This window comes from Notamacropus eugenii, chromosome 5 (assembly GCF_028372415.1).
Source record: "Notamacropus eugenii isolate mMacEug1 chromosome 5, mMacEug1.pri_v2, whole genome shotgun sequence".
NCBI classification, from domain to species: domain Eukaryota; kingdom Metazoa; phylum Chordata; class Mammalia; order Diprotodontia; family Macropodidae; genus Notamacropus; species Notamacropus eugenii.
In genome coordinates this window covers 173,396,579-173,409,586 of record NC_092876.1, presented here as the reverse complement: position 1 = coordinate 173,409,586, position 13,008 = coordinate 173,396,579, and the positions used below count along the sequence as shown (strand labels likewise).

General features: G+C 35.5%; 1 protein-coding gene across 4 annotated transcripts in view; it reads left to right on the top strand.

Annotated features, from left to right (window-relative positions):
* Window positions 1–13,008, top strand: part of CDON (cell adhesion associated, oncogene regulated) — a 118,968-nt gene that overhangs the window by 81,418 nt on the left and 24,542 nt on the right. For all 4 annotated transcript variants that reach the window (XR_011967527.1, XM_072611512.1, XM_072611514.1 and 1 more), the window contains exons 15-18: window positions 2,773–2,895; window positions 5,089–5,310; window positions 9,006–9,283; window positions 11,675–11,754. Coding sequence is in view for 3 of the 4 variants with exons in the window: in XM_072611512.1 (XP_072467613.1) it covers window positions 2,773–2,895; window positions 5,089–5,310; window positions 9,006–9,283; window positions 11,675–11,754 (703 nt within the window). In the remaining variant the exon portion in view is untranslated. The remainder of the gene's footprint in view (window positions 1–2,772; window positions 2,896–5,088; window positions 5,311–9,005; window positions 9,284–11,674; window positions 11,755–13,008) is intronic.

The following is a 13,008-nucleotide window of genomic DNA, read 5'->3' as shown; positions in this document are numbered from 1 at the left end:
TAGAAGTTGTTTTCCTAAAGTCTGTTTTAAATAAAAGGAAACTAAGAAGTTTCTAGTGCTGAAAAAATACTTATGCTATTGACTGAAAAAATACTTATGCTCAGTTCTAACTAGGAGTTTGAATTTTTGCAATCTTCCAAATCATGAGTGTTGTCTGTAAATGTGTTATTTTTGCCTTATGGTACACAGAAATTGTTTATAAATGAAAGCCACTGAACGGTTAGATGTTTAAGTGAGCTCGAATGTGCTGGGAAATTTTTGCTTATTTCTGATTTTCAAGTTTATGCATTTGGAATTTCTTTTGTGGCATTTGGAAAACATTAGAGTCTTCTTAGTGTTCTCAAGATTGGGAACTAAAGTGCCCCCTTCCTCTTAGGTAAATCTTTCTTTGAAATTAAACTTTAAGTCACTAATATTCTTTTAATCTAAAATTGTTCAGACATTTGGAGAAAATTTAAAACTCAGTTGATATTTAAAGCTTACTATAGGGGAACAATTAAATTCATTAAATTATCCTCTCTTCCTGGTTTAACTCTACATTTAAAACTGAAATTGCTTCTAGGGTACTGGGGCATTTAAAAAAATTTTTGATGGGGGACACATGTTTATTTTTATCGTTCCTGATTCATTTAAGTACTAAATAAAAGCATTAATCATTCTGAACCATGTTCTTAGTTCTTTACTCTTGCAAATCCTTAACTTTTATAAGTTATTCCTAACAAACGATCAAATTTTTTTCACAAATGATGTGCTTTTTGGAATTAAACCAGTTAATGGATTTATTTGTTTTGCACTTATCTAATATTAAAGAAAAGAATCTGTCTCATGCTTATATGCTGTAGAATTTCAGTTACCAGAGGATTCATAATGACAATTGAATATTAACTTAACATTAAGTATAGTGAATGGCTTAAAATTCTTTTTCTAGATAATTCTATGTAGGAAGCACAGTTCTATACTAATTCTATTTCCACTAGTGGTGTGAAATAGAAACCTCAAACCTGGTGTGATAATTACTCAGAAGAATGTTTATGGGGAGGTGGGAGTAGGGCCAGGGTCAGAGACTCTAGAGGGCAGAGAAGAGATGAGGAGGGCTTTGGAAAAATGTTGGCTTTTAGGAATAGGCCAATTTCCAGCTTCAACCAGTATTTAAGTAAATATTCTTTTGAGCCCTCTTACCATTTACAAATGGGGCATAGAATTATTTTTGAATGAACCTTTCAGCCTCTTAATTCTAAAACAAGCAGATCATAATCCTTTTAAAATGTGAATCTCTATATGTGGAGAGTTTTGTGTGGTGATCTGGTAAGGGAAGTTGTTTCCAGTTTGAAATTTTGTCTCTGTTGAATTAAAAAGCATCTTGGACCCTATAAGCTGAGTAACGAGAGAGGGGAGAGTGAGAGAGCGCGCGCATGTGTGTTTGTGTGTGTGTGTGTGTGTGTGTGTGTGTGTGTGTGTGTGAATGCACACATGAGTGTACTCACCCTTTAATCCTTAAATCAGTAGGTGGTATAGTTGAGTTTCTAGGAAACAGTTGGAAGAGGCATTTTCTGAGAGGGATTAAAAGTACTCAAACAGTTAATTAAACCCACCAAGAAGGGTCTCTATTTATTAAAATTTGTCACAAGTCCATGAAAGCAAAGATGGAGGGTGAGTTATACTGAAGTGCTCAGTTTAAGAGAGTTTCTAAATGAAGAGTTGGCAGTGAGCCAGTGATAACAAAATCATTCTATTAGCCATGCTTATTTGGTTTAGAGTCTCTGACTCAAGAGACTGAAGAAAAACTGGGGTGGAGGGGAGCCTATCCTTTCCCTTAGTGGGATAATTTATTTGACCATTATTGTTCAGGAGATTGTATTTATTAAATACCTGTTTGCAGCTCATCTTATGTGCCTGTAACTAATTGAAGATTTGAGAATTTAGTAAGACATCTTTGCCTGCTCTGTGTAAGTTGTCATTTAATGTAAAGAAGACTGATCTCACTTATTTGTATGCTTCCTGGTAGGGAGACAGACTAGTACCTTTTTTGTATGATTTAAGACTGAAATAAGAATTCAGAAAAATTAAGTATTTACATGGCCCTAAGACTATCCTATTAGCATTTTTAAAATATTTTCTGTGACAAAACTACAAAGCTGGCTTTTCTACACACTGAGTTCCAAATCTAGGGTCTCCACACCTCTAATTTGCTTTAAAAAAGTTAGAAATACTGTTAACTCATTTCTATGATAGCAAGAAAATTATAAAAATAATTTATTAAATGCCTATCTTTTGTGCCCAAATAGATCTTTGTACACATTGTGTTAAATTGGCGTGGTTCCCAAGAGATATTGAATAATAAATGATAATTTTATCGCATCAACAGGATGGATACAGCAGCTCTCAAAAACCATACAGTATTGGGAGAGGGCATATGATCTTTTTCAATGGAGAGAATACCCACGCAGACAAAAGCATAGATTTCAGAAATATTGGGATAAGAAAATATATATTTCCTTTATATCATATGTACTTTGCAGGGTAGAACTAGGACTATTGAGAGGAAGTTAACATGAAAGTGTTAGGAAAAATTTCCTAACAATTAGAGCTGTCCAGGAATGGAATGGGCTACATCAGGAGGTGGTCAGGTACCCCTCATTGGAGGACTTTAAGCAGAGGTTGGTAATGTTGTAGATAAGATCCATTATGTGTGTAAGAGTTGGTGTAGCCTCTGAGGTTCCTTCCTGTGATTGTACACAAAGCTGATTTTTAAAAAATATTATTCCCTCCCAGGTTCAAAACAGTGGCATATGATTGGCCACCTGCAGCCAGAAACATCTTATGACATTAAAATGCAATGCTTTAATGAAGGGGGAGAAAGTGAATACAGCAACGTGATGATCTGTGAAACCAAAGGTGGGTAACGTGGGGGGAATGTGTAGGAGCAGGTTGTGCTTTTCTCTGAGGCAGTTAAACTTCCCACTCACCCATGACCTTTTGGTAGCAAGGGATTGGAGTTTGGGGATTGGAGTCCTGCCTTTGATGTTTACTTTGTGGTCCTGTACATGTCACTTCATTATGCCTCAGTTTCCTCATGTATAAAATGAAGATAATAATATGGGACCTGCCTTATGGGGTTGTTATAAAGAAAGTACTTTAAAGTGCTCTTAAGTTCAGGTTGTTAGAAGTACCCATTAGTGTTACCTTGGTCTTTTCAGCTCTGCTTGTGCTTAGAAATTTAGTGCCACATAGCATTATCTTCAAAAACAAAGGATAATAATGCACAAATATATTGAACCGAGGGTAAAAATAAGTGCAAACACAGCTTTTGAGATCTGCATTTAGATGCTCAGTATATATCAAGTTCTTGTTGAATGTAGAGCACTATATTAGTCATTAAGGGAGCTCAAAGAGAAATTCCTTCCTCGGGAAACTTGTAGTCTCCATTAGAGAAACAGAAGATGATAATGGCATAAGAGTAGTGATGGTGTAATATGTCAGCAAGTATAAGATGCACAGTGACATCTCATTTATCTGGCAACAGTAGGCAGTGCGGAGATTGATTTCACTGCATTTTGATGGTTGACATCACCCCTTTAAAACACTCACACTTTTCTAAATTTAGCTTTAAATGAAAATACTTTTTTCTATCAAAAGTTTTCTTTAATGATTTATAAAGATATAGCTATTTCTAGAATATTATGCTCTTCCTTGCCCTCCTAAGCATAGAAAACAACTTAGCATTTTCTGCTTGTTTGATGCCTTCATTGTGGATACCCAGTATCACACCTCTATAATACATTTATGCCCCACCAGTGGTTGTTGCAGTTTCATGTGCAGAGAGCCAGCCTTGGGGGTCAGAGATCTGGAGTCCAATCCAGCCTCTGACACCTGATCAGCTTTGTGACCTTAGACAAGTCACTGGGTCTGTTATAATGGGGATTCCTTTCAGGTATGTGTTGGATTAGATGGCCTCTTGTAACTCTTAAATTCTGTGATGTTCTCAGTTTCCTCATCTGCAAACTGAGGATAAGAGTACTTATCTTCATCTATCTCACAGCACAGTTGTGAGGATCAAATTACATGTGAAAGGCTTTGCAAACCTTAAAGCACCATGTGAATGTTTGTTACTGTTGTCAAAATTGTTGCCTTAAAATGTTTTTTGCAGTAATGAGAGGTTAGCTGACTTGCTTGTGATTACATAGCCTGTATGTGTCAGAAGCAAGACTTGAATTTAGGTTTATTTAGTCCACTTTAAGGTACCATTATTTTTTTTTTTGAGATGTTCCATACCTTCCTGTTTCTCAACTGTGCTGCACAAATAGCTGAAGTAACAAGATAAGTGAGGCATCGGTGCAGATCACGTTGGATGTAAAAGTGCCTCATTTTATGTCCTTGCATGTGATCTTGAATTTCATAAGGACCATTTGTGTTGTTTCCCATTCCCACCCTGTCAGTGGTATATGAAGAATACTTGCTATTTATATTACTTTTTTAAAAACACTATTTAATTTGAACTCCAGATATCCCAGAACTTCAGACCATGAATAAATCTTTTCCTTCTTTGAATTTTCTAGTTTGAAGCATTACCTTCAGTGTGTTTAAAAATTGCATGCTGATAAATTGATAATTCTGATCAATCTAAAAGTTATCTTTTAATATTAATGATGTGGAAATACAAAATATACATTTTGGGCCATTTTCAGATTAGTCTAGGTCAAACAGCAGTAAATTATTTTTTCCTTAACAGAAGTTTAAAAACTTGATATATTTTACCCATTTGGGAGATTTTTGTCTATTCAGTGATTAAACTGATATCCTGTACTTACAAAAGTTGGCCAAAACAGACTTATAATAGACCAGATATTTTTTCTGCTCTTTTGATTTTCTTTTAAGTTTTATAAGCTGAAGCTGTTCAGGATTAAAGTTGCCTTGAGACCATGAAATATTTTAACTTTAAGCCTTGTCTGTGACTCATTGGTTGTCAGATCATCTCAATAATAAGAGTAGACAGGCTTGCATCCCTGTACAAATCTTTTTCAATGAATAAACCATTTCATAGAGACAGTATTCATTCTGAGGCCATGCTTTCCATTGTTTTTCAATTAGTGAAACGGGTTCCTGGAGCCTCAGAATATCCTACCAAGGATTTGAGCACCCCTCCAAACTCTTTTGGAGGTGGAGGAAATGTTGGCTCGGCACTGGGTCCTGCCCGGAGCAGTGACATGCTGTATCTGATCGTAGGCTGTGTGCTTGGAGTTATGGTGCTTATCCTCATGGTTTTCATTGCCATGTGCTTGTGGAAGAATCGACAGCAAAATACCATACAGAGTAAGTAATTCAAAAGTTCCTCATCTTTCTTCCCCAGAAGAGATGGGCAGGAAAAGTATTGTTGGAATAAATACTGATTTATAACATTTTTACCATAGTATGTGTCATGGTAGAAAATAAAAATGTTTAAAGCTATTCACTCAGAGTGGGTAATACTAAAGATCTTACTGTTCTCACTTGCAAGCCAAAATAAGTAGGGCATTAAATTAAATTGCCCAGAAGAAATAAATGCTCTGATCAGCAATACAAAACAAAGCCAAAAGTAACCTGGCCCCTAAACAAATAACTGATTTAGTGCTGGGAAATACTGCACTTTTAGACCACCAGGGAGAAACAGTAAGGAAGCTACAGCAGATCATCATCTTAGTATTACAGATTTCATTGGTCAACACTATGGTAAAAAGGAAGGTGCTAGAGAACTAAGTTACCATTGTCCGGAATGTTCAGCATTTAAAATCAGCCCCATCACACTAAATTGTACCCATAGTTATTCTTGAAGGTAAGGCTTTAGGGGATAACTAACCTAGTTCGAGTGGTTTGCCATGAAAATATTAATGGCTAATTGATTATGTACAAAATAGCTTTAAAGGTACCATTGTGAAACATAGATTCTAATCCCTTTTTTTCACTTCCTCCTTTTCTTTTTCAAGCTTTTAACTGAACTGGGATGGCCAGGTCATATAGAAAATATTTTAATTTCGATTCCTTTGTCCTATTTAAACAGAGAATGGAGGCCCGCAGGAGTATGGCCAGCAATGGCAGAAGTTGACACCAGCCAACTTCCATTAGCAGTGAATCTTCCTTTTAATTTACAGCACAGAAAAATGTGACATTTGGCAGGGAACATTTAATTAATGGAATTTTTTTTTCCCTGTCATTAATTGTAATACAGCAGTGTCATTTAGACATTTGAGTGTAGTCTGCTGCTTGAAATGTTGATAGGCTTTCTGACTAGATTGATATGAGGGTGTGTGGGTGTTGAAGGAGCACAAGCTTGTCTGGTGTGAGGATTTGCTGAGCCTTTTTCAGGACTGTTCGTACACCTTTGGTGTCCATCTGGCACTCAGATCTCACTTGTGGCTCCAAGAAGCTGTCGCATGTGAAATGGCCACACCCTGGTAAACCATCTTGGCAGAGGGGCTAAACCAGGTTGAAGGTAACTGATGGACCACAAACACATCAGTGAATTAGGGGTGGGGTGTCTTCCACAAGCAGTGGAATGGGTGGATGAGAACAATTTGTTCCATAGTCATGAAGGCAGCAGAAGCAGGTACCGTGAAGCACTTGGAGCTTGGTCAGATAGTGAAAATGCCAAGGTCATCCTCTGTATCCCAGGCCATTGCCAGTCATCCTGACTTTTGTCTTGTCACTGTACTTAAGTGACTTTGGAAGAGAGAATGAGGCTAATGACTGTGCAACTCTGCCTCACTTAAATCTAATTCAAGAGCAAGTCAGATCATCACCTTGTGATGTCACTGGTCCTTTGAAAATGAAGTATTAACAGCAACAGCAGATTGCTATGAAGTAACATTTCCTTTATATATATATATACACACACATATAATGTAGACACATACATATATGCACATAAACACACATATATTTTGTTAAATATTCCCTAATCTTGTAAAAGAAGTTAACAATAATTTTTAAAATTTTTGAGTTTTAAATTTTCTCCCTCTTGCCCCTCCCCCCATTCCTTGAGAAGGCAGGTAATATATAAATTATACATGTGAGGTCAGAACATACTCCTTTAAAGACATAGTAATACCTCAATGAAGGTTTTATAATGGTATTAATGCCATTGAAAGGTTTCTCAGAAACCAAATAAGTCATGGGATATTCAGATGTCATTCTTTCCAGGAATTATCTGTCTGTCCATTTCTTGCTTCTGGTACACAGGTCACTAGAAATTAGAATTACCATCATTTTCTTTTTTAACTTATTTCCTTAACAAAGAGGAAAGGACAATTCTCTCATCTTGGATTTTTGGTCTTTTTTCTAAACTAGTTACAATATTCAAGGAGGTAAGTAAGTAGACTTAGAAAACGAATAGATAACTTCTCCTTGATATCTAATTTATAACTATAAGTGTTTTTTTCTTTGAAAAAATTTAATTTTCCGATTAACAAGTACTTATTTTCTCTCCCTCCCATGCACTCCCCCCTCCCAACTGAACAATAAAAAGGAAACAAAAAGAAAAGAAAACTCTCATAACAAATATGCATAGTCAAGTGAAATTAATTTTCACATTGGCTATGCTCAGAAACGTATGTCTCATTCTGTAATTTAAGTCCCTCAGCTGTCTGGCAAGATGTGTAGGTATCATGCTTCATTTTTAGTCCTCTGGAATCATGGGTTATCATTGCATTGATCAGAATTCTCAAGACTTTCAAAGTTTTTCTTTCATAATTTTTTCATATATAAATTATTTTCCTAGTTTTTCTGTCTTGCCTCTACATCAGTTTATGGAAACTCTGAAACAGCCCATTTTGTAATTTCTTATGATTCAGTAAATTCCGTTATAGTCATATACCAGTTTGTTCAATTATTTCCTAATAGGTGGACATCTCTTTAGTTTTTTTTACTTCTATGAAAAGAGCTGCTTTTTTGGGGGGGGGGAGGGTGGCTGGGTTCTTTTTCTCTTTATTTGTACTCATTGAATGGGGAGGGTTGGTTCTCAGTATTGCAAGTTCAAAACATATGTACGTTTTTGTGACTTTTTAGGCATTGTTCCAAACTTCTTTCCAGAATGGCTAGACTAATTCACAGTTCCACCAGCAAAGCATTAATGTGTCTGTTTTCCCACAGCCCCTCTAATTTTGTCATTTTCCTCTTGTCATCCTTGCCAAACTGATGGGTGTTAGATACAACCTTGGAGTACTTTTAATTTGTATTTCTTTAATTATTAGTGATTTGGAAAATTTTTTTCATATGTTTATATATGGGTAGTTTGGATTTCTTCCTTTGAAAACTCCTATTGAAGTATTTAACTATTTATTTATTGGGCAATTCTAAAAGAGCTTCAGAATGCTTATTTTAAAATCTATTCCCTAAATATAAAAAGCGTTTCTGCTGCACACTAATTCATTACGAGACTGAAGTCTATGTGAATTTAAGCATCTTTTCCCAGGATTTCTTTGAGTAGTTCCATATTCCACAGTTTATGACTTTTTCTTTTGAGCCTTTTATGTAATTCTCACGAAACTCAAAGCTGATTCAAGAGAATTCAGAGCTGTTTCCACAGTATATAATGGACATAATAAACAGGGATGATTTTTTTCAGTGTTGTCTCCCAAATAGTAGAGCTTTGAAGCAGTAGCTTTTATAGACTACTGTTTATTTTTAAGGTTTCCTTTGCATTCTTTTATCATGGGGAAATTAGATGCTAAGCAAATAATAGGTTAGTATTTGTATTCTAGATCAATCAGCAAATATGTATTGTGTCTGTGTCTGTCTGTCATTGTGGAAAGTAAAGTAGAAGTGGAAAGTAAAAAGAATGAAACAATCATTTCTCACACAGTTCACATTCCAGGGGAGAGGAAGCAAGTATATATGGAAATTTATACATCATAAATATAAAATGAATAAAAACAAACCCTGATTGGTTACTCAGTTTCATCAGTAAAACTCGCTTGATACTACCCCTCTTTCAGCATCTTACTTTTTTTTCCCCCCTCACATTCCCTTAACAGAATATGACCCACCAGGATACCTCTATCAGGGCTCAGATGTTAACGGACCAGTGATGGAATACACCACTCTGCCTGGCACAAGCCGAATCAGTGGCAGTGTCCATGGAAGCTTTATCAGCAATGGAAACCTCAGCAATGGCTGCCCACATCTCCACCATAAAATTCCCAGTGGAGTCAATGGGATCATGAATGGGAATGCAAATGGAGGACATTACCCTGGACACAAGTCCCTTACCAGAACTCACGTGGAATATGAGCATCCTCACCACTTAGTGAATGTAAGAGACTTTCCATTTATAAGAAAAAGCCTTCTATGGACAGCAAGGTGCCAAGGTATAAAAAAAGGGTCAGCATATCTTGCTTTTGGCCATGAAAGCACTGCATGTTCCCTTGAGTGGAATGTACCATTGGCAGTATCTTGATTCAGGGTAGTGATTGTTTTCTCCTTTATAATTCTAGTTTTAGTTTTAAATTGTTAGGTACATATTATTATGAGTTCATGTATTTGTGTTTGGCACTTAACATTTAATCTAGCACAACTCTACAGAATAGATTTTGGAATTTATTCTTGATCCTCAACAAAAATGTTATTGGACACAGACCAGGCCAATAAATGTTTTGTCAATTTTTTTCTCAATTTCCGTTTAACATATATTAGCATATTACACTCTTAAGTGGCATCCATCTGTAAGGAAAGAAACAGTTGTAAAGCTGCTTTCTTTTAGTGGTGTTTGATCTACTTTGGTATTAAAAATTTGGGTAAGATAAGTTTTACATTCTTTATGAATTTTGGCTAAGGGTTCATTCTCTGTTAGAAAATTAGATTTTGTACATTGCCTGTCATGAGTCCATATTTTCCATTTTGTCAGAAAATTTATGACTGTTACTTGAACTAAGCATTCATATATTTCCCATATTGCTGTTTTAAGTGGAAGTAATATTGATGATTTTGTTATTTTGAGAGGCTAGGTTTCTTTTTCAAACTTTAAATCTAACAAAAAATAAAATTCTGTTTCAATGAGGCTTTGCTTTAAGTTTTGAAATTATATATTTGCTTAAATATATATGTAACCTAGCCTTTGTGTGCTTTTAAAAAATACTTAATTTGCCTAAATATATCTCATTTCTGAAAGGGAATAGTGATTTCATTATTGCATGTAGAAACAGATGACATTTCCAGAATTACCAAATTTTTTGTCACTTTTTGTTCCTACTCGAAACCACTGAAAATTGCCCTAGAAAACTGAAGAAGACAGCATGAAAGTTTGAGTATCACATGCTGTTTCCATAAGGAAAAATGGGGCTATTGTTTGCTTTAGTAATTAAACCCAAGTAGTTTGGAGTTTTGGAATAAAGCGTTGCTATAAAAATTGTGGTAGTTGCTGCATCCTTAGAGGTCTGTATCTTTGATTCAAACTCTAGTTTTCTTGGAGTTTTTCTTCCCAGCTTCGAATCTAATGTGGCCAAAATATATTTAGTATGCACTTTATATAAATGGTACCCTAATTCTACTTTTTTTTGTATTTTATAAATTCTTTTTCAGGTAGGAAAGAGCCTTTACGTATACACATACATATTACATATATAATAGTGACTTATCAATATAGTAATGTTTTAAAAGTTTAAGAGCTATAATAATGTAAATGCTTAATTTCATTTTATGCCACTCATAAATTTGCATAGGCAATCTGAAAAGAACAAAAGATTATTCCCTCCCACATTTTTAAAAAGTAATTTTTGCTTCTGGTTGATTTAGAGGCCCTGTACCTCTGAGAGAAATTCTGGGGCCTTCTGTGACATTTCTGAGGCAAGTAGAAATGAAGAGTGTTATGCTTGAACTTTTCCCAACCTTTCAAGGCTTGATTTGGGTAAAGTGTAGTTCAGCCTCTTCCATTGTTTATCAGCGTCAGTTTGACTTTTTCATCACAGAGCAGAATTCTAGCTCTAAGCTTACTCCACCTTTTAGAAGCGTTTCCCAGTCTTGCTGTCATGAATGTCAAGTAAGCATTTCACAATGAGGTATGTGTTAATCTGGTTGTTTTGCTTCATTGCCAGGCAGTTTCCGCCAAAAGCAACACCAGAATATCATACTCTCCTTCTAGTCATTGCTGGCTAGGCATCTACTCCACATGGAAAGATGGAATGTATCTTATAGTCAAGGGAAACAACCTAATCATGATAATTATAGGAAAATGAAGATAGGTTTTAGCTTGTGACATCAGATGAACAGGCTTTACACCCTGTCTCTCCCAGCTGGGATCACATGAAATTCTTCGATGTGTGGTTGAAAAGCAGAATTAGGGTGCCATTTACATAAAGTGCATATTAAATATATTTTGACCCTATTAGATTCAAAGCAGGGAAGAGATATGATCATATTCTACCTTGTACTTATTTACTTTTTTACAAATTCAAACTACTTGGGAAAACACTCTATTTAATTCTGTGGAGTACTACTTTAGTATCATGTAGAAGTATGTGATTTTGTAAAATTTCAGCCATGAAGGCAGCGAAAGTGATCTTTGTCTGATTACCAACTGATACTCTTAAAATCTGTCTTAGGGTATACATCTGTTTACCATAAATCTGTTTTATAGATAGGGGTTATTTGAACTAATATCTTTTTTTTTCGTTTCTTCCTCTTCCTTTCAACTGTCTTTCTTACCAAGAGCGGTGGAATGTATACAGCAGTGCCCCAGACTGACCCTTTGGAATGTGTTAACTGCCGAAATTGTAGAAACAACAACAGGTAAATGAGTGTGAATGTGTACACGTAAATATGAAGATAGAGTCTAGAGTTTATTTTCCTTTAATGGTGGAGACTTTTGAAGAACTGTAATGGTCAAGTCCTGACCCATTTTTTTTTTTTTTTTGCTTCCTTAAAATCTTAATTTCATATGACTTGGCTTCTCCAGGAATAGTCTGAGAATATTAATTGCTCTGTTATCAATAAGCCATTAAAATCTTTAGGTTAAAAATGGTATTTGAATGAAAAATATTATTATCTTGTTTCATCTAATACTGTCTGATTTTCTATCTCACGTATGTTTTGTGAAACTAACTGGATGTTTGGGCACCATAAAGTACTGGACTGTATTCCTCATAGTATACTGATGAAAGTTGTCTTACGGAATCACCTAAGATAATGTTAGAATTTTCAGATGAACAACTTTAAGATAAATAACATCTTTTTACTTTCTTTTCAATTTATGTACTCTACAACTCCCATAGTGATGAAAATGTGAAACTTGGTCAGGTTTCATTATAGCCATCTCCAAGAGACTCACCTCCTACTAGAATTTTTGCTGTATCTTATGATATATGAAATAAGTGACATAAAGTCTTGTTTGGCAGTCTTATTCTACCAAAGATTTCTTGTGATGCAACATTCCTTACAGCTAGCATTTACAAAGCACTTTTAAAAGCACTCTCCTTATATAATCTTTATGAAAGCTCTGGTAAGGACTGCAGATATTATTATCCCTGTTTTATAGCTGAGGAACCATGCTCAGAGGTCAAGTGACTTGTGCACAACCAGTAACTGTCAGAGGGTTCCAACCTAGGTTTCTCCTGATTAAAAGTCCACATTGTCTGTCCTCCTTATATTTCCAGAATGCTTTGCAGATGTTATAAAAATATTAAATTATGCCCTTATCTTAAAAAAAGATTTTAATGTATTTATGAGCATATATTGGGGGCAAAGGAGAGGGTGTTACATGCCAAGGAGACTTTATGGCATATTATTTTATGATACCTTGTAGCCAGTAGTGTGGTTATTCAGTCATTTCAGTTGTGTCTGACTCTTTGTGACCCCATTTGGGGGAGTGGTTCGCCAGTTCCTCTTCTAGTTCATTTTATAGATGAGGAAACTGAAGCAAACAGGGTGAAGTGACTTGCCCATAGTCACTCAGCTAGTTAAGGGTCTGAGATCAAATCTGAACTCAGGTTTTCCTGACTCCAAGCCCAGTACTCTATCTACTGTGCCTGCCCCTGGCCATTAGTG